Source organism: Ovis canadensis, chromosome 21 (assembly GCF_042477335.2).
Source record: "Ovis canadensis isolate MfBH-ARS-UI-01 breed Bighorn chromosome 21, ARS-UI_OviCan_v2, whole genome shotgun sequence".
NCBI lineage: Eukaryota > Metazoa > Chordata > Mammalia > Artiodactyla > Bovidae > Ovis > Ovis canadensis.
This window is the reverse complement of record NC_091265.1, coordinates 56,361,932-56,382,371: the sequence shown is the minus strand read 5'-3', so window position 1 is coordinate 56,382,371 and position 20,440 is coordinate 56,361,932. Positions and strand designations below refer to the sequence as shown.

At 58.1% G+C, this 20,440-nt stretch overlaps 1 protein-coding gene across 4 annotated transcripts in view; it reads left to right on the top strand.

The window, feature by feature from the left end:
- The window catches only part of SYT7 (synaptotagmin 7), a 35,941-nt gene extending 17,682 nt beyond the window's left edge, over window positions 1-18,259 (top strand). For 3 of the 4 annotated variants that reach the window (XM_069566670.1, XM_069566669.1, XM_069566668.1), the window contains 6 exons: window positions 4,921-5,056; window positions 9,460-9,730; window positions 12,660-12,829; window positions 13,466-13,580; window positions 14,089-14,288; window positions 16,382-18,259. In XM_069566670.1, coding sequence (XP_069422771.1) covers window positions 4,921-5,056; window positions 9,460-9,730; window positions 12,660-12,829; window positions 13,466-13,580; window positions 14,089-14,288; window positions 16,382-16,486 — 997 coding nt within the window. In that variant the 3' untranslated portion in view covers window positions 16,487-18,259. Of the gene's footprint in view, window positions 1-59; window positions 183-4,920; window positions 5,057-9,459; window positions 9,731-12,659; window positions 12,830-13,465; window positions 13,581-14,088; window positions 14,289-16,381 lie in introns of all 4 variants that reach the window. The other variant, XM_069566671.1, reaches the window with a different exon arrangement.
- The last annotated feature ends 2,181 nt before the right edge of the window (window positions 18,260-20,440 follow it).

The window sequence follows — 20,440 nt, the reverse complement described above, 5'->3', positions numbered from 1 at the left end:
GGGCCTCCTCCTCCTCTCCCCCCCCCGCTGGTGGGCTGCCCACCCCGCCCCCCGGGCAGGGAAGGCCGGATGGTGGTGCTATCCTTGGTCTTAGGGCTTTCGGAACAGGATGACTTTGCCAATATCCCTGACCTGCAAAACCCAGGAACCCAGCAGAACCAGAACGCTCAGGGGGACAAGAGGTACGAGCACAGGCGAGGGCCTGCGGCGGCCGTGGCAGAGAAGGAGGCGTGGAGAGGCTGCCAGCCTCGACCCCCGGCTGCTGGACGAGGCAGCGGCACCTTCTGCGGATGCTGGAGCGGGAGGACGACCCCTCCCCAGCCGGCGCCCTCACACCGGCCATGCTGGTGGTGTCCCTTGGGCCTGAGGCCAGTGTGGCTGTCCTGGGACCATTCTGGATCAAGCCTGCTCCCCGGGCCTGCCTGCCCTCGCCCGGAGCAAGCCAGCATTTCGGCCCCATCTTCCTGCTTGGCTCCCCTCTGCTGCCCCCTCATCTTTCATTTCTGTCCCACCCGACCCAGAAATCCCAGTTTCTCCGGTGGTTGGTGGGCGGCCGGGATGTTAGGGAGGGGGCGTTAGCCTGTTTCCCCTCATCCCCGCCACCTCAACCTCCCTTTTGCCTGGAGGTCCCCCTGGGGTGATGATCACACACACACACACACCACCCCTGCAGAGATGTGACCGGCTGCTCAGGGCTGATGGAAGAGGAGGCCCTGGAAGGGAAGGTCTGGGGCCTAAGAAAGGCCCAGGGATCAGAAAGAACCAGAAAGGCAGCCCCCCCTGAGCCTGAGGTACCAGGAGGAGGGAACAGGAGTGGGTGGGGGATGAGAGCAGGTGGCAGGGGCTGGTCGGGCCCTCTGTCACTGGGAGCCCAGCAGCTGGCCTTCAGGAGTAGCCCGTGTGGCCCCCAGCATGGGCTGAGCAGAGGGCTGGGCATTTAACCATCCGTCGCCCTGGTCATCAGGAGCCAAAGGGAGCATCATCTGACACTCGCATCTCAAGGAGGGAGCTGAGCACTCTCATGGGGAAGGGGACGGGCAAAGGTCAAGGGACCCAGGGTTCAGGCAGCATCACTAAGGTGGGATGACCCTGCTCCTGGTCTGGCCACCGCCTCCCCCCTTGCCTTGGGCTGGGTCAGGTACATACCTATAATCGCGGGAGGAGGACCCATCCCCTTGATCGGGTTGTACTTTTCATCAGCCCAAAGGCCTACAGGAGAGTTGTGCGGCCTCACAGCCAGGCCGCCTCCTTCTAGCTCTGGTTTTGAGACGTTGGGCAAGTCACAGCCCTTCTCTGGGCCTCTGCTTCCTCGTCTGTCAAGTGAGGGGTTGGACAGGGTGACCCCTTCCAGCTCGGACATGCCAAGCCTCTAGCGAGGGAGCAGCCCCTCGGGTTGAGGCACGGGTCAGAGCCTGTCCGAGAGGCAGGGACCTGACCCTCACTCACTAAGAGCCCGGAAGGTGCAGAAGGGACTGTCCCAGGCTGCTGCTGGGGGCCTGTGCAGGAGGGGAGGACAGGCCGAGTTAGCCGACTTGCCTGTCTCTGCAGTGGCTTCTGGAAACCCAACTCTCCCATGTTCTTCCCATCCCAAGTTCACAGTTGCATGTCTGGTGGGCAAAGCCGCAAGTGACCAGAGAGTGGGAGGGGAGCATGGGACCAGCTCTTCCGCTCACGGGCACAAATGGTGCCACAGCCGAGCCCAGGTCCTGGGATGCGGGAGGAGCCGAGTCTGCCACCTCCAGGCCACTGGAACCACCGGAGTCCCAGCTCCCACAGGCCAGAGGGCGGTGGGGGAGAGGGCTAGGGGCCCGCAGGAGCTGAAGCCCTCTGAAAGCCTTGCTAAGAGTCCGAGCTCCTGGCCGACAAAGGTGTGAAGCGTGAGGGAGCAGATGCAGGCTGGAAACGAGATTTCATATCACCCATGTGTTAATTAACTGGCTCCATTTTCACCCACCGCCTATTTTTACCTCCTTGCCACTCAGGTCTCACTCCATATTTTAACACACTCATCCCTTCTGATCATTGCATCAGTCGTCCCCTGCCTTTCTGGGAAAGGTGGGTGTGGAGGTGGGGGCCCTGCGCCCTCGCCCGCACCCAGCCTGACTTTCTGAGTGGACCCAGGCCATTCCCACCCAGTCATGCCTACTCCATCCCGGAAGCTCATTTCTCATGGCTGTTGGGGTCTTTCTCGGGTGATGAGCCACTGCTAGGGTGCTTCCTGCCCGGCACTCTCCCCTCCCCCAAGCTTGGCATTGGCATCACCCTCCGGGCACCGGGCACTTTGGGGTCCACCCCTCTGGGCTCCTGGCTGCACGGACCGTGTAATGGTGAGCTTGGGTCAGCTGTTCCTTTCCTCCTCAGCTTCTGCCTCCACGTCCAGGGTTCGCCCTGTGGTCCCAGTGCCCCCTTCTCCACCCAGCTGACCCCTTGGCCGGGTGTCTCCAGGGTAGCAGATGGGTGGCCCTTGGCTGTTGTTGGGGAGAGCATCCAGCCCCCCAGGTCTGTTAGCCGCAGGTTCCCAGGAAACAAGAGCCCTAGGAGGAGGCGTGGCCACTCCAGGTCCCAAGCAAGGTGCATTTAGCAAGTCACTGCCCCTCACTCCCACAGTTCTTGGTGGTCCTGAAGCCCCACCCATCCAGGACCCCCCAGACCCCTAGGCCTCAGCGCTGGAGCCCCGAGAGATGCAGACGGCTCCTGGGCCCGAGAGGGGGAGGGAAGGAGGCCACGGCTGCCCCTGGCTCCCACGCCCTGCTCGCCCGGCCCACCTCACCCACTGCCCTGCACCCACGCATGCCTCGTGCCCTGTCCATCCTTCTCACCGTTGCTCCTCGGGATCCAAATGGTTTCCACCATGGCCCCACCCCCACAGTGGGGTGGGGGGCAGGGCGGGACCTGGCCACCCCATCGCTGCCCCCGGCTCCGAAGCCACCATGCTTCCTCCGTCCCGGTGTGTGTCCCCGCCTCCTCTCTGCCTCTCCTCCCGGCCGCCTCACTCCTTGTCCCCTTGTCCACCCCGCAGCCTCTTCACTCGTGTCCAACTAACCTTTCTCGGCTTCTCTCCCTCCCTCCCTGTCTCCTTCCTCCCGTCTGCTCCTCACAGGGATGGCCCTGGGCCGGGCCCCTCCGCCTCTCCCTCTGCCTCTGTGCCCCGTCTCTCTGTCTCTCTCTGTCCTGTGACCTCCGATAGCTTCAGTGGCGCTGACCATCTTTTCCTAGGCTGCTTGGCAGCTGTGCTGATGCTGTGGTGTGGCCAGAATAACCGACTTTCTCATACCTTCAGCAGTCAATCTCGGCTCCCTCCTCCTCTCCCACTCTATTTTTAACCTGACTTTACCTCTCCAGCTATTTCAGTCTCCTCTTCCTCCCCGTGCCTGTCTGCGTGAGCACGTGTCCGTGTGTGTGTGTCTGTGTGATGCGTGCATGCGTGCGTGTGCTCTGCTGTGGCCCCGCCTCTGGGAGGGTGCCCCGCGTGTCCCGGCTCGGGTGGGGCGTTTTCTGTGTTGTCTGAACAAGGCCGGGTTCTCACAGCAGGTGCACCGTGCGTCCGACTCTCGTGGCGTCTGTCCCCGAAACTGCTCCCTGCTTTTTCTGTTTCAGTGTGTCCCAGTTCACACACACCCCTTGGCATGCCCAGGCCTCCCCGAATGTGTGTCCTCTCAGAATCTAAGTGTGCACAGCGCTGCGTGGGCGTCATCTTGCTACTCTGGTCGATCTGCCTGGTTGCCCATGCCATTCCTCTCCGTTGCCTGGGTGTCTGTCGTGCTTGTGTGTGTTTGTGTGTGTGTGTGTATGTGTGTGTGTTCACACACCCTGCTGTTGGGTCCTGGTGTCTTCCCTCCAGGGCCTGGCATACTCCATGCATGTCCTGTCTGCCTGTCGTAGCCAACTGTGGGTGCTGGTGGCTGGTCCATTCCGAGGGCCATGGCTTGGGTCCAGCCTGTGTGTGCCTCTGAGTCTGTGGCTCTGGTAGCCTCGAAGCTGTTCTACCGTAGCCCGTCATGAGCCCCATGCTCCCCACCACACAGTCCCTTCCTCGCTGCCTGCCCCCACCTCTCTTTCTCATGGGACATTCCAGTCTGGTCCCCGGGCAGGCTTCCTGAATCCTTGCTAGACAGAGACTGGCTCATCACTCAGCCGCTGGGCCAGAGAGCCCAGCTTCCCGGGGGGTCCACTCAGAGTCAGGGTGTAGACAGGGGCCTGGAGTGGAACCGTCAGAGCCAGGGGCTTTTCAGTGGGACCCTGTCTTCCTCTGACCCCAGGTGAGAGCCTAATCAAAGTGCAGTCTTCAGAGTGAGAGGAGGGTGGAGATTGGGGAGCAAAGTGGTGTAGAGTTGCCCCATCCAGTAGGTGGCCATTTAAATCTAAATTATGCCAATCAAAAGAAAAACTTCGGTTTTCAGTTGTACTGGCCAAATTTCTAGTGGACAGGGCTGCGTGGACACTGGTCCCAAACTCACCTGGTCAGTCTCTTATCTAAAGGGCACCTGTATTCCTGCTGAGCCTGAACAAACAGGTGGGGCCTCCAGGAGACAGGAGCTCTGGGCATGTTTGCCAAGGGAAATGACGCGGACAGGGGAGCTGGACACACCGTCTTGGGAGCCTCCCTCCTGGGCTGGGGCCAGCAGGGGTGGAGGGAGCCTCTAGGGAGGGCGGGTGCTCAGAGAGCACCACGTGAGCAGGGGCTGCAGAGTGGGGTACTTTCTAGGGGACAGGAGGAGTGGGAACATGGGCCAAAATTCACCTGCCCGGGGATGTCCAGCCGGATCACGCAGGGGCAGAGGCGAGGGGGAGGGCTCCTGCTGGCCCATAGGAGGTGGCAGCCGCTTGGGTACCAGAAGGTCCTGCTGCCTCCCAGGCCGCCTGTGCCCAGCCCAGCCCACCTCCGAGTCCACACTCATTCAGATCCCTTCCTGCCCCCAGGTTGCCTGCAGGAGGGAAGGCGGTGAACACAGCCCCAGTGCCCGGCCAGACGCCCCACGATGAGTCTGACCGCCGGACCGAGCCTCGTTCCTCCGTCTCAGACCTCGTCAACTCCCTCACCAGTGAGATGCTCATGGTGAGAAGGGCAGGAGGCCCAGGGCAGGGGGCAGGGGGGTGGAGCGTGGGGGTCAGTCGTGCAGGAGAATGACCCTGGTGGCCAGGTGCGCCTGCCCTGCGTCCTTTTCCAGCTCTTTCAGCCCCAGCAGCCTCTCTGTGCTTCAGTTTCCTCATCTGTCAAGACAGACTAAGAATTCCCATCCTCCTCCTGTCTCTGGGTGGAGCCAGGGCCTTAGAAAATCCGATACATGATCCTAGGAGGAGAGGCTTGTGGACCAAAGACTTGGGGCGGAAGGGGTCCTCTCTCTTGGAGGGACCGCCCACTGAGTGGACGTGTCTGGGGGCATTCCGGGACCCCGTTGCTGGGAGTCAGCTGAGGCCCAAAGAGAACAGGAGAGCAGAACCCCTCTGGTCCTAGTCCTTCTGAGTGGACCCCACCCTCCTGGGATCCCAGCCCTGTGGATCTGGGGTGTTTTCCCTAGTGGAGAGGTTGTGGCTTCACATGGCACCCCCTAGTGGCAGCAGTGAGTCACAGCCATTTGCCCCACCTGCGCTTTCCAAAGGGCTCGTTGGAGGGCCCAAGGCCCCAGGGCGAGCCCCCTGTGATTGGGCAGCCGCAGAGGTCAGGCCGGAGTCAGTCAAAGGCTTGGCAGCCCAGAAGTCCCAGGAAGGCTTGGCGAGGACCTGAGGGTGGGGACCCAGTGCCTGCTAGATTCCTAGTGGGGAGAAACCATTTCCCATCCCTGGACCTGGGTGCCCTCTCTCCTCCCCTTAGCTCCTCCCTGTCTTCTCCATCCCTCCTGTAGAGAAGGAAGGGGGCTTGGTGGGCTCCCAGGCCCTTGCTAGACTTGACATCATTCAATTCAGTGTTCCCTTGCCCACCACTCTGACATCACACCCCCCCACCATCCCAGAGGCCCCCGGAGCCCCAGGCCCCACCCTCCTGCCATTTAGGGTTCTGGCTGGCTCAAACCATCCATCCACACTCCCTTTTTCTAGATTGTGATAGGCACACACATCACTGGGAGATCTCATTAAAATGCAGATTCCCAGTCAGCAGGCCTGCTACAGGCCCAAGTCTGCATTTCTCCGGAATACAGACTAGAGTATCAGATTTTTCCACATTCCAGATCTGGGCTTCCTTCGGCCTCTCTCCTCTCCTTCTTCCTGCCTGCCCTGAGCCCTGCCTGCCTGGTCCTCCACCACCTTCCTGCCTATCTTCCCCCACCCATGGAGATCAGCCCGGCCTTCCTCTCCTTTGGATGGGCCTTCAGCACAGTCCATCCCGCCTCCCTGCACAGCCTCTTAATTGGTTCCAGCTTCCTGGTAGCCAGGTTCCCAGAAGGGACGGCCCTTTCCCAGCCAGCTAGCCTGCCCCTTGCTGCCTCCAGGGAGGGGCCGGCAGCCTCAGGCAGAAGAAAGGAGTGCAGGCCCCAGAGCCCTCTCACGTGCTCAGCGGATGCTCAGAGGTGGGCAGGCAGGGTCTAATTGCCTAGCCTTAGGCCACAGCTGGGTCACTGGCATTAACAGTGATGATGAAGATGAACAGAGCAGAAGGAAACCAGGCCCCAGGCTGACCTCCAGGTCCCAGACTGTCCGAAGCTCAGGGGTCAGGAAACAAGTCGGGCACCCAATATAGCCTTTCGGACAAAGGGACTGAGGGGAGGGGGTCAGAGAGGAGGCCTAGCCATACCCCCATCTGGGTTACTCCTGCCTGCTTGCTTCTACCAGAGCTGGGGCTGAGGTAGCACCTCCTCCAGCCCTTGGTGGGGAGGGCGGGGGTGGGGTGGAGTGGCTAGCTTGGTTACCATGGAAACAGATCCAGGAGCTGCCCCAGCTGGTTAATTAGGGCTCAGGGCTGTGGTTTGGGAAGACTGGGAGTGGGCACAGAGCCACTGCCCACTTCTGAGGTGAAGTCCACTGGCCCGGGTTAAGACTCTCAGCACCAGCCCACCTGTTTGGAAACCAAGATCCAAATAACCAGACTAGGTGGGGCTGGGGTCATCTGCGCTTCGGTCACCAGGGTCTCCACCCCAATTTTAGAAGGCAGGGGTTGGGGCAAGTGGTCCTGGAAGGGACTGCTCTCAGTCCATAGCCAGCAGTGGCAGGGGCCAGGCTGCAGAACAGGACCACAGCAAGATCCCTTAACCTTCCCTGGAACCCCATAACATAGGTCTGTCTCATGGTGCCACTCTATAGATGCAAAAACTGAGGTTCAGAGGGAGTGGGGCCAGTAGGAGGAGAAGGAAGGAGCTCCTGGGGAAAACTGGACCTGAGTTGGAAAGCCAGATTCTCAGCTGGCCTGAATGGAGCGTGCACAGAGCTGCCTGGATCCGGCCAAGGGGTGGGGCTGGGGGGGACCCACTTCCGCTGTGAGAAGAACAGGGGAGGCAGCTCCGCCCTGCTCCCACCTCCAGGCAGGACCAGGGGTGTGGCTGGTGAAGCCCCAGACACTGGGCCTGAGTGCGAAAGTGAGGCAGCTGGAAGGGCATTCATGATGGCAGGGCGCTGACCTGTGTTCGAATTCTGGCCCATCACTTAGTCACAGGGTGCTTGAGGCAGTAATCTCTGTGCCCCGAACCAGACTAGAGCCCAGTAGTGTCTGCTTCATCACGAAGTTGGAGGGAGTAGCTGAGGGCAAAGCGAACAGGGCAGGGCTGGGCCCAGGGTGGTTACTATTGGTGTGATCTGGGTGCCTCTCACCTGGGGTAGGGGAGTCCACATACTGGCTTGAGGGGGATGGTGGGAGAGTCTCAAAATCACCCTGGGATGTGGGCCTGCTTTGGTGGCAAGAGTGGACTTTCAAGTCAGAGAGAGTCCATACTGCTGTGCAATCTTGGACTTGTGACTGAACCTCTCTGAACCCAGTCTCCTCAGCTAGAGAGTGATCTTAACTGCCTCTCCCGGCTATTGTCAGCATTCAGCAAGAAGGTGATGTAAGAGACTTCTGCCGCAGTTGGTGCACATCATACATATTCTTGTCATCTGTATTCGTTAGTAGTTCAGAGCCTACGGCTGCCTCTCCAGGAGGAAGGAGGGGGCACAGAAAAGTCTCCTGCAGGAGAAGGGGCGAAATCAAACCGGTTCCAGCAGTTTTGTCTTAAATGTGGTACCCTGGGCCCCACCCTGGCTCTTAATCCCCCCAGGAGCTTTTAGAGACAGGAATTGTTGTTGTTCAGTTGCTGAGTCGTGTCCAGTTCTTTTGCAACCCCATGGATTGTAGCCCATGAGGCTCCTCTGTCCATGGGATTCTCCAGGCAAGAACACTAGAGTGGGTTGCCATTTCCTTCTGCAGGGGATCTTCCCGAGCCAGGGATCGAACCTGGGTCTCCTGCACTGCCAGGCAGATTCTTACTGAGCCACCTGGGAGGCCCAGAGTACGAAATGCTTGGCCCATGTGGATCCCTGGGTCAGGGGTGGAATTTAGGATAGGACCCAGGGAAGGATGCAGGTGGCTGGGGAAGGACAGGATTCTAAAACCTGACCAGATGTCCCCAGTGAGCAACCACAGCTGGGAACACTTGGCTGAGAGACCCTCCCCCAGTTACTTCCCATTTTTTCGACTTCCTCCGGGGAATGGGACACCCATGCCACCCCCTATGTCTATTGGTTGCTGGGTTGACCCAACCAAGTGCCACCCCCCCGGGGATGAGGACTGAATGCAGGTGTGGCCTCCTCTGCAGCCATCCGGTGTGCAGCACTGTCATCCGAGGCTCCTAGGAAAAAGCTCTGCCGCCCAGGCCCACCCCAGCCCCTCAAAAAGGAGGCTACCCAGGGATGCGGCCTGGGAATCTGCACTTTGCATGTCCCTGCTTTACACAAATAGATGTTGCTTCTGAAAATTCACCTCTCTCATTTTCGAAATCTCTTTATCCTCAGAACCCCAGAGAGTCACTTTCTAAAGAAATACCGTGGTAAACTCTTTTGAGATGAGAACAATCTCCCTCATCTGTTTTGTAGCCCAGGTTTTTGTGTTGGTGTATTTCACAGGGGGCCCTCCCGTAGGGCTGATGGAAAGGTGGGAAGGAGGAGGAGGGAGCTGGGGTCCTGGGGCACACCAGGGGAGGCAAAGCAGCCTGTGGTGAAGCTGGGGACGGGGGCAGACCCAGGGCTGCAAGAAGAGGCTGGGGAGTGGGGTACACACAGCTCTGGGGTTCAGGGGTTGTCCTGGCTCTGCCCCCTCTCCCTGTGTGATCCTGGTCAAGGCACTTGGCTTCTGCCTCGGCATCCTCACCACCAAGATGTGAACAGGAGAGGTGCCGCCACCAACCCCACATGGTGACGGGGCAGGGATGGAGGTAGCTCCCGTAGCTGGACCGGCCTTGGGCACAGGGCGGGGCCTCCCAACCCCACTGGGCTGTGGAGGGGGCTTCAGGGAAGCAGAATTCTCCCCAACGCTGCCTGCCTCTCCTCTGCCCCCAGCTCTCCCCAGGCTCCGAGGAGGACGAGGCCCACGAGGGCTGTAGCCGGGAGAACCTGGGCCGGATCCAGTTCAGCGTCGGCTACAACTTCCAGGAGTCCACGCTCACCGTGAAGATCATGAAGGCCCAGGAGCTGCCGGCCAAGGACTTCAGCGGCACCAGCGACCCCTTCGTCAAGATCTACCTGCTGCCAGACAAGAAGCACAAGCTGGAGACCAAGGTGAAGCGGAAGAACCTGAATCCCCACTGGAACGAGACCTTCCTCTTCGAAGGTGAGGCCGTGCCGCCCCTGCCCCCAGAGTCCCCTCTTCCCCTTGGCTGTCCTGCGCACCACCCAGCCACACACACACACACACAGATGACCACATGCACAAACACACTTGTACAGATACACACACAGAGGCCCAGGAACTCGGCCCAGTCACCCTGGTGCATTTCACGTCTGGCTGGGATGAGGTTACAGGGCTGAGTGGAGCCAGCATCGCAGCCAGAGGGCAAGGGGGAAAGCTGGGCCACTGCCCGGACACAGGACCCATCCTCAGCATGCAGGAAGGAGGGGCGGCAACCACAGGATCCAGACGGGGAGCACCTGCAGTGACCACAGTGGAGGGGGTAAGAGCCCAGGCTGTGGCCCAGGCTGCCTAAGTTCAAATCTCAGCTCTGCCGCTTACTAGCTGTGTGACCTGGGGCAAGTTCCTGAACCTGTGCCATGGTTCCCCATCTGTAAAATTAAGATAATAGGGTTAAACAAATCAGCGAACTGTAAAAGCACTCACAACACCCAGAAAACACTTTATATCAGTTTGTTAAACACCCTTTGGCAGGGCGACAGCCAGCTCACCCACTAAATAAGTCCTTAAGGGTGAGCCAGTGGGTGTTCGTTTGTTTCTCCCCTCCTCAGTTCTGCATGGGGTCCTCAGTTCTGCATGGGGGCCGGTTTAGAGATGGCATAACCAGTGAGAGGCTCAGCTGTCTGCTGGTGCAGGTGGCCAGCTGGTCGGGCGAAGTTTAAGGGTAGAGCCTCAATCCACTGATCCTTTCTGCAAACATTTACCCAGCATCAACTATGGGCTGGGCACTGTCCTGGGTACTGAGGGTACAGAAAAGAATGAGGCACCATTATGACCCTTAAGGCATTCCTTGGAAAATACAGATGTGTAGATAGGTAAACCATACATTGCATGGCAGATGCGCAAGGGCCCAATATAAACTCCTGTTGGTGACACTGAAAACCATTTCCCAGAAGCAGGATCATTCATGATGGGTTTTGATGGATGAATAGGAGTTTGCCAGATAGGAGACTGGTGTTGAAGAGAGCTGACTCAGGTTCAAGGACTTCTTGGAGCCTTCAACCTTTCCAGAACACCTGTCTGTGCTCATTTCACCTAAACAGATGCCAAAGGTCACCTAGGGAATTCCCTGGAAGTCCAGTGGTTAGGACTCCGTGCTTTCACTGGCAAGGACCTGGGTTCAATTCCTGGTTGGAGAACTAAGATCCCGTAAACCGCACGGTGAGGTGAAAACAAAGTCACTTGAACAGGAGCCTGGGGTATTCCAAAGTGAGCAAGACATAGCCCATAGCCCCCCCCCCCACCGATATGGGGCCCTCTCAAGAATTCAGAAGCTGGGGGCTAGAGGGACAAAGAATTTCCTCTTCGAGTGCACCTGCCCCTATCAGAGGCAACTCCGTGCTGCTGGCATCTTTGGTAGAAGGCACCAGAATCCTGCGGAACTCTTCCTCTCCCTTCATCTTCTCCACCAGCAGAGCTAGGATCTTAAGTATTCTCTCTCCTTCCTGCTCACACCTTGGTTCAGGATCACATCACCTGAGGCCTCCAGGCTGGCCCACACCCCCTGCTTTCCCATGTCAGCTCTTCCTCCTCCTAAGCCTCCCAAAGCCCAGTGAGTGACTGAGGCTTCAGACCTTCCTCTGGCTCCCCAGTATCTTCCATCCTGTCCCAGCGCCTTCCCCTGGCTCTCCGCTCTGGCCTGAGGTCCAGCTCTTCCATCAGGCCCTTTCACAGGCATTTGTTCAATGATTGATTCACTTAACAAATATTTAATCGAGTGCCTACTACGTGCCAGAAATGGTGTTAGATGCTGGGATCCGGTGGTAGCTGAGGACAGAGATGCCTTCCTGGAAATTCTAGCCTACTGGGAAAGCCAGGCTGAAGGAAACATAAATCTCTAGTGCAGCCTGTGATAAGTGCTGTGAAAGGAACGGGCTAGTGTATAAAACAGGGAATCCGAGCCCCTCTGGGACGTCGGGAAAGAAAGCTGAGACCTGATGGAAGAGGATAAGCTGAGACATGGTGTGGTGGGGCCAAGGCAAGAAAAGCCAGGATGGCTGGAGCCCAGTCACTGAGTGAAGAGCGGTCACAAGGTGAGCAGGGAGAGGACAGCGGGCCAAATTATAGAAGGGCTTGAAGCCGAGGCAGGGCACCCGGCTTTTATCCTAAGTGCACTGGGAGCCATTGAAAGGCTTTAAGCCGGAGAGTATCATGATGTGATTTCTATTTTTAAAAGCTCACTCTGGCTGCTGTGTTGAGAATGGGCTCTAGGAGAAAGCTCACGAGCAGGGAGGGCTTTTTGGAGACTCTTGTGACTGTCTGGCCAAGAGGTGCCAGTGGCTTGGATGGCGAAGTGGCAGTGGAGAGGCGGATGGCTGCTGGTCTGTTGAGGAAGGACGGACAGACAGGCTGATGCATTCGCTGGAGGCTAGGGTGAAAATGGGGAGTCCTAAGACAGGAGTCTAGTGCTGTTTCTCCACCTTTGCCATTTCCCTCTATCCTGTGTCCTCCTGGGCCTTGCTTTCTAGCAGCTGTGGCCATCTCAGGCAAGGCCACGTGCCCAGACTTGTCTCAGGATGACTGGCAGTGGCAGGGCTACCCAGAGGGCAAGGGGGGGCAGTGCCCAGCCGCCAGATGGACTCGTGATGAACTAGTGAATGAATGGTCTGCTCTTGATTAGCTATGGGACTTTGGGCTGATAATTTAAGCCATCTGGGCCTCAGTCTCCTCATCTGTAAAACGGACACAATGCCATCCACCTCGCAGAACTGTCGAGGGAGACAAATGAGACGGTCCTTGCTGACCCTTCAGGGAGGTCTGAGTGCGCATGTTCCTGCCCGGGAGCGCTGCCCCGCCCAGGCTCCGTGTGACCACTCTGTCCTGCTCTTCACCTGCACTGTCTGTCCCCCAGGTTTCCCCTACGAGAAAGTGGTGCAGAGGGTCCTCTACCTCCAGGTCCTGGACTATGACCGCTTCAGCCGCAACGACCCCATCGGGGAGGTGTCCATCCCCCTCAACAAGGTGGACCTGACCCAGATGCAGACCTTCTGGAAGGATCTGAAGCCATGCAGCGATGGGAGTGTAAGGCCCTACCTGCAGGTCCCCGGCTGGGCAGCTAAGAGACCAGGTCCTGGTCGTTGTTCAGTCGCTAAGTCGTGTCTGACTCTCTGTGACCCCGTGGCCTGCAGCCTGCCAGTCTTCCCTGTCCTTCACTATCTCCCAGAGTTTGCTCAAACTCATCTCCATTGAGTCTGTGACGCTTTGCAACCCCATGGACTGTAGCCCACCAGGCTGTCCATGGAATTCCCCAGCCAAGAATACTGGAGTGGGTTGCCATTCCCTTCTCCAGGGGATCTTCCCCACCCAGGGATTGAACCTACACCTCCTGCATTGCAGGGGGATCCTTCACCATCTGAGCCACCAGGGAAGTCCAGATGGGGTCCGAGTCCCTCCTCAATGGCAGGGAATCAGGAGGGTTGTGGGCCGGGTGGGTAGGCGGGGCCTAGCAGACCCGAGTCCCCACCAGCCGTCTGGAGGCCAATGCCAAAGCTCAGCACCTGGGGAGGCTGGGCAGTGATAGCCTGGGGAGCAGGGCCCAGACCTGCCAGATGAAGGGGAACCAGCTGTGCAGCTGTGACAAACGGAGGGGGTGGGTAAGCACCCAGGTGCAAGGGGAGGGGTCCCCTGGTCCCCACGCCCTCTTGTTCTCCCTCTCAGGGGAGCCGAGGCGAGCTGCTCCTGTCTCTCTGCTACAACCCCTCTGCCAACTCCATCATCGTGAACATCATCAAAGCCCGGAACCTCAAAGCCATGGACATCGGGGGCACGTCAGGTGCTGGCACCTCTCACGGCCGGGGGCGGACGGGCCAGGGAGCTTCTGGTGCACAGGAGTCATGCTGGATGTGAACAGCAGGGTCCTAGCAGTGGGCTTCACCCCCAACCCCCAAGCCCCACCTCCAGTCCCCATGCCTTTACCCTACAGCCCTGGTGGCCGCCTTTGGAGTACCCTCAGGGTCAGCATCATCTTGAACTCTGCCCTGCTCAGGATCAGGAAGAAAGTGAACACGATGGTGGGGGGGCCTTGGGTTCTAGCCCCAGTTCTGACACACCTTATCTGTGACCTCGAGTGAGATCTGAGCCTCTCAGTCTTCCCGTTTGTGTTCCCAGAAGAGCACTAGGCAATGGCTACAGTCCCTGGCAGCTCCTCCATCTGCCGATGCCCCAGGTCCCCCCGCCCTCCTTCCTTGGGCTTGGCCTCACCCCGCAGGGAAAGAGCACAGCCATTCCTGCCCCAGCTTCCCCTCTCTGCTCCTCTGACCCTTCCCCCTGGTGTCCCCCAGACCCCTACGTGAAGGTGTGGCTGATGTACAAGGACAAGCGGGTGGAGAAGAAGAAGACGGTGACGATGAAGAGGAACCTTAACCCCATCTTCAATGAGTCCTTTGCCTTCGACATCCCTACGGAGAAGCTGAGGGAGACAACCATCATTATCACTGTCATGGACAAGGACAAGCTCAGCCGCAACGACGTCATTGGCAAGGTAGGTGGGTTGGCAGGGGCACCCGGCAAGGATGTGTCCTTAAAAGGAGCTGCCGGGGTAGTGAGTGAGCACAGGGCTGGACAGCAGGAGGGAGAGGGCGTCAGTCTGTTTCATCTGAAAAGGAGAGGATTGGTCGAGATTTGCCCCAGTGTCCTCCCATGTCCATCAGTTCAGGACAGACCACTGAAAGAGCAGGGAAAGAAGGAAATGATAGGGAAAAGTGTCCCGGGTTCCCCAAAGAGGGTTTTCTGGGCAGGACCCTCTGACAAGGTAAATCAGTGTCGCCCTGGATTCTGCCTGCAGAGGGTAAGTGGCCTGGGGCTTGTGTTGAGAGTCAGGCTCCGAAGACTCTGCTCTTCAACAGCTGTAGGACCTTGCCTCTCTGAGCCTCAGTGTTCTCATTTGCAAAATGGAGCTATAATACCAACCCTATGGTGTTGTAAGAACTGCCTGAGGCATGTGGACATTCTCCTTGCATCATATATTAACTGAAATTCCATACCTGGCCTTGAGTTTTTCCAGGATGCCATTCTGTACCGTAAAGCCATCTCTTTTCTACTTTGAAATGTCTGTTCCTTTGTTTGGCTATGGCTTAGAGTGGAGAGTGTGGGCTTGAGAATCACCCTGCCTGGATCCAGAGCCCAGTGCTGCCTCTTAACAGTCATAACATTTATGAGCCTCATTCTTCCTCTTAAAATGAGAGTAAAACAAACCTAGCTTCACAGGGTGCTGGGAGGATTAAATAACACAGGCAAGATGCTTAACACAGCACATGGAACATGTATGTTAGCCACTATCGTAATGAGGGTTATTACTGAGAAGTTCCTAGTAAGGGCATGGGCGTCCAATCGGGAATGGAGGTTTGACCAGAAACAGTGCCGGAAGTCAGTTGACCAGAGAGGTACAGAGGAAGGGAAGATGCCAGGAGCAAGTGAGGGGAGAACATGCGTCACCCAGGGGATAGCCCCGTATGAGGGAAATGGGAAGTGACCTGGGCACCCACAGGGAAGAGGGCTGAGGTGGAGGCACCCCTCAGGCAGACGGAGATGGAGAACCTAGCTATTGGGGGCGGGAGGGAAGCAACTGGCCCCATAGAGGACAGCTGACCCTGCCGGCCATCCAGCAAGGCCCAGGGAGTACATATGACTTGCTGACCTGTGGTCACAGGTAGGACGGGTCCCCAGGACAGCATCATCCACATCCCATGGGACCATGAGTGTGGAGCCCTTCCTTGGCCAGCGTAGTCTTTTCTCAAGCTTAGTCTTTTAGAGTTGGGTAGGTCCTATCTTCTGCTGGCTGAACTGAGGTGAAGGTGGACTTGTTCTCCCTTTGGCCCAAGTAGCTTAGGGAGCCCTGTGCTCTGAGCTAACCACCAGTCACAAGGCTGAGGTTAGCCGGGGGATCAGGTACACAGCCTCCCCCTACCCCCCGGGGCTATGAAGCTTCTCACACGGAAGCAGGTAGATCAGGTTGATAGTATAAAGCCCACGGGGTCGCCGAGACTCGGGTAAGACTGAGCGACTGAACAACAAATGAAGCCCCAGAGACCCAGATTTAAATCCTTCTGCACCACGCATAAATCCTGTGACTGTGGGTCAGTCTCTTAACTCTCTGTACCTTAGTTTCTCCATCTGTAAAATGGGGATAGTAACATACCTGCCTCACCGGTAAGGATTTGATGATCTATGTATGCAAATCCCTAGCTCCGTGCCTGATAGGTAGTAAGCGTGCCTATGAAGTGTAAGAGTGTTTGTCACTAAGGAGGGATAGACAGTGCCCAGCAGGTAGGGGAGGGAAGAGCGTGGGAGAATCCTGCCTCCATCCCCATCCATCTCTCACCACGAAACAGGCTGGGTGTTTAACTGGAAAGGGCCAGGCATGCCCAGGCTCCCGAGGGAAAGCACAACAAGGAAGATAGTCAGGCTGGTTGGGGGGTGGGTGGAGATAGGAGGGGCTTCTGTAGGCAGAGACCCCATTGGTCCCCATGATCACAAGCTAGGGTGCCACGGTGGACACGGAGTGTCACCACCAGTGGGGGAAGGGACAGTGCCTCAGAGGGTGCCGCTAACGCCTCCTCTTCCCTCTCTCCCCAGATCTACCTGTCCTGGAAGAGTGGGCCCGGGGAAGTGAAGCACTGGAAGGACATGATTGCCCGGCCCCGGCAGCCTGTGGCCCAGTGGCACCAGCTGAAGGCCTGAATGGGGCCAAGGGAGCCCCAGGGGGCTGAGGGCCGGGTCCCCATCATGCTCTCACCACTTTATGCACAAGGCCCGGCCTGGCCCCCCGGCCACGGGTGAGGGAAGGATCCCGAGGGCTCGGCCAGGGAGAGGTCCCAGGAACCAGTCGGGCCCTGCTTCTAGGGAGCACCAGCCCCATTCCCCACCGGTCCAGCTCTGGGGGAGGGGCTCTGGGAGCCATTTGCCTGCTTTGCCCCTTTCCTTCCTGACTTGCTGATACTCAAGAAGCGGGGAGGTGAGCTTGAGAGCCAGAGGGCAGATCCCTCCAGAGGCCCGCCAGGTGGGCACGGTCCCCCGTTTTCTTTAAGGCAGCGCCTAGGAGTGGAGGAAGGCCGCCCCCCGCCCCCGCCCCCAACGTGGGCCCAGGAGAGGGGATGTCGGAGGCGTTTGGCCCCGGCCTGGCCTGACCGAGAGAGAGGGAGGCCTGTTCCAGGGCAGTTTCAGGAGCCGGCTGGGCCCTGAGTACCGAGGATAGTATATAGCCTGCTCCGGGGGTCCTGGAGCCGCAGCCCTGTATATTGTGTTGTGTCCACCGTGCGTGTGTAACGTGTGTGTGCGTGCACGTGTGGGGGTGGCAGCACGCACTCCCTGTGTCCCTGGGGCCCATGTGCTGAAGAAGAGGCTGAACGCACAGGGTGGGCTGGAGGCTTGAGAAGTCAAGGCACAGAGCTAGGGGGTGGGAGAGGAGAGGCAGGTGGGGGGGTGGGGTGAGGCAGGGATGGAGGGAAAGTCAGGTGGGGAAGAGGGGCAGAGAGGAGCTAGGCTGAGACCTAGGCTCTGTCCTTCTCCTCCCGCCTCCCCACGCTCTCCACCGGCTCTCTCCCCAGCAGCGTCATCTCTTGAGCATCAGTTTTTGCCTTTTAGGCACCACTGTGCATATCACATTCCACCTCTGCTCCTTTCTGTCTCAGGGGTCCCAAGCCCCCACTAGCTCTCTTCCCTAACATCCTCATCCAAAGACACCCTCCCCGTTCCCAGGTGTCACATCCCAGCCACACTGGCAGCACTCGCCACGCCTTCCAGCTTCCTTCCCCTTCCTCCTGTCTGTCGACCTCCCTGCCACACACATTCTCCCTCTCTTCCATCCCACCCCACGCCCCCATCCCCATTCGGAGACCTTCCTTTTCATTCCATCGTGGTCTCTGTCTTTGCATCACTTGAGCAGCTCACCTTTCCCACCGCCCCTGGTCCCATAGTTCAGGCGAAGGAAGCAGAGAGCATTCCCGGATCCTGTGAGTTTTGAGGTTGCCCTACTCCCCCACAAAGAAGCTGTGGTTTCCCTGCCTCCGCGGCTGCAGAGACTAGAACTAGCATCTCTACGGAGAGGGAAGATTTCAAGATGATCCCTGCTTAAGCCCCCTCATCCCCACATGGGTCGCGGTGTTGATACAAGACAGCTGGCGACCGCTTTCGAATCCCGGGGTCCTCGCACTTGCGCCTGGCATTCCCGGAAGACGCCGCCAGGTGGCGCCAGCACACCACAGTCTGTGGACGAGGCCTGGGACCACGGCTCTACCCCTAAATGGGTGACGCCCCAGGAAAGGAGACTCTGGAAAAGGTCCCCCACTTTGCACGGCAAAAGCATGGGCAGTTGGGAACCATGTTCCTTAAGCAGACTTCCCTTTGAGCTGAGCGTTCTGATCACATTTTTGCCCATATCAAAATTTCTTACATAGACTCTCACGCCTTCGCCCCTACACCTGACCCTAAGGATCTGGAGGAATATCATACAAAGTAAGTGAATCATTTTGTAGAGTGAAGAGTGCTAACGTAAAGCAAGTAGTCACCCACATTCCTTGTAAATCCCAATTTTTCTATATTGTAGCTTTACTTAAAATGGGGATCTGCCCTCATAGCACGGCCCTTATCGGGCAGGCCGGGGAACCAACCCCCAGCGGGGAGGGAGGGCAGCGGCTCCGGAGACAGTGGAAGCGAAGAAAGGTTGCTGTTGGAAGCTCTGAGAAGCGGAAGGGCTCTGCCAGCCTCCATCCCGCCCTCAAATCCTGTGCACCTCCACCCCGAGGCCGGTGGGACAGCAAGCCCCGCTCCAGGTCCCCTTGCCTGCTACAGAGCTCTCGGGAATTGGACCAACTAGCACCGAGTGGGCGGGGCAACTGCGTCCCTGTTTTCCGAGCCCCGCCCACGAAGCTCTTAGCCAATCACATGCAGAGAGCCTTACCTGGCCCTGCCTATTCCAAACCTGACCGCACCCAGGCGCAGCGATGAACCCCGCGTGGGGTTCTCCAACCCCCGACGTGCAGCCTGAGCTCTGGGACGCGGGGGAGCGGTGGCAAGCGGCGGGCCAAGGGCAAGGTGGGCTAGCAAGGGAAGAGGCGGGTGGTATGGGTGAGGGCGGGGGGAGGTCTAAGGTTTTAGGGAACAGAGAAAGGGGGAACTTGGGGGTGGAGGAAGGGCACGGCCCTGTTGCCATCCCAGGACCTTGGACAGATCACCCACACTCCCGGGGCCTCAGTTTCCCCATCTGTAAAATGATGGTAATAATACTTCACCTACCTCATGGGGGAGGTTGTAAGGCCGCCGTCACCTGACCTGGGGGTGGAGGCTGGAGTATTCTGAAGGTGCTACCCGCGAGCAAAGTATTATTACCGAAGCCTGAAGGCAAGGCCCGCCTGCCCCTCCCCCCACAGAGCCTCCGGGGATAGCTGAGGCCGGCCTGGGCCCACCTATCTCTTCTCCACTGTGTCCCTGCACCCTTCTTGAGCGTCATCCACCATCTTTGTGGGCACCCTAGAGTTAGTCGTTAACTTGTTCAGGTATCCTTTCTTGTGACCATCACCCCACATAACTGCTGTATAAATTCCACCTGCCCCAGGACCCCGCACCTGCCCACCGGCGCTAGACGCCAGGGAAGGGACAAGGAAAACAGCCACACAAAAAGCCAAGGGGAGTCCCCAGAGTCCCCAGTCCTGCTGGGGCCCCAGGGGTGGGGATTGGTGGTTTCTGTTTGTACTGTGTTTGAGTCCTTGAGCGCAAGTGTTTTATAAAAAAAAAAAAATCTACGACAAAAACCCACCGTCACAAAAAAAAAAAAAAAAATTGCAGCGAAGAGAAATGAAGAAAAACTGAAGAAAAAAAGAGGGGGGAAAAAAAACCATACAAAAATTTTCCACCACATGCACCCTCTAAGCCAGCAAGATTTCCTCTTTGCAAAATCATATTTTTGTGGGGATGGGCCCTGCTTTTTGTGGCAAGGCCCGTTCTGATTAATAAAGGATCGTGAAAAAGTAGGGCCTTGGCTGTTTCCTCCGTGGGTCCTAGCCCTCCACTATCTCCCAGGGGAAGAGGAAGTGGGGGATGGGGATGGATAGCCTGGGGCCAAGTCTCCCCTCACCTGTCACCTTTGGGATTCAGCTTCACTTGATGAGGCCCTTCTAACCTATCTTCAGGTTGAGAATATGAACCCACCAGCTACCCAGAAATCCAGGAAGCAGCCATACCCCCTGGATCATGCCTAAAGCAAAGCTTATTGGGAGTGGAGTCTCCTTAGGGCTTACAGGGTGCCCCTCTAGTTCACCCAGCCCCACACGCCCTCCCCACAGTTCCCAGGGGACCCTCACCACCCTCCAAGGCAGGTGAGACAAACCAAAGGGAGACCCTTCACCTTTCCCACCACCAACGTGAACTCTGACAGGGCCACTGTCGTTTCAGGCCAGTGTGTCCTCTCTGTTCCCTGTGGAGTTCTGGGCTGTTGGCTGGACCTGAGCCTTCTCTCCAACCCTTTTCTGGTTTCATCCTTTAGAATTAGAAAAGTCTCAACTCAGTCCCTGCCTGAGGACCTAGGAAGCTGGGCCCCAGCAGACACAGAGGCCCCGGGGCAAGCTGTTTCCTTCTGCAGTTCCCTCCATCCACAGAAGAGCAATAACAATTCTTGCCCTTTCTTCCTTCCCTCTTGCA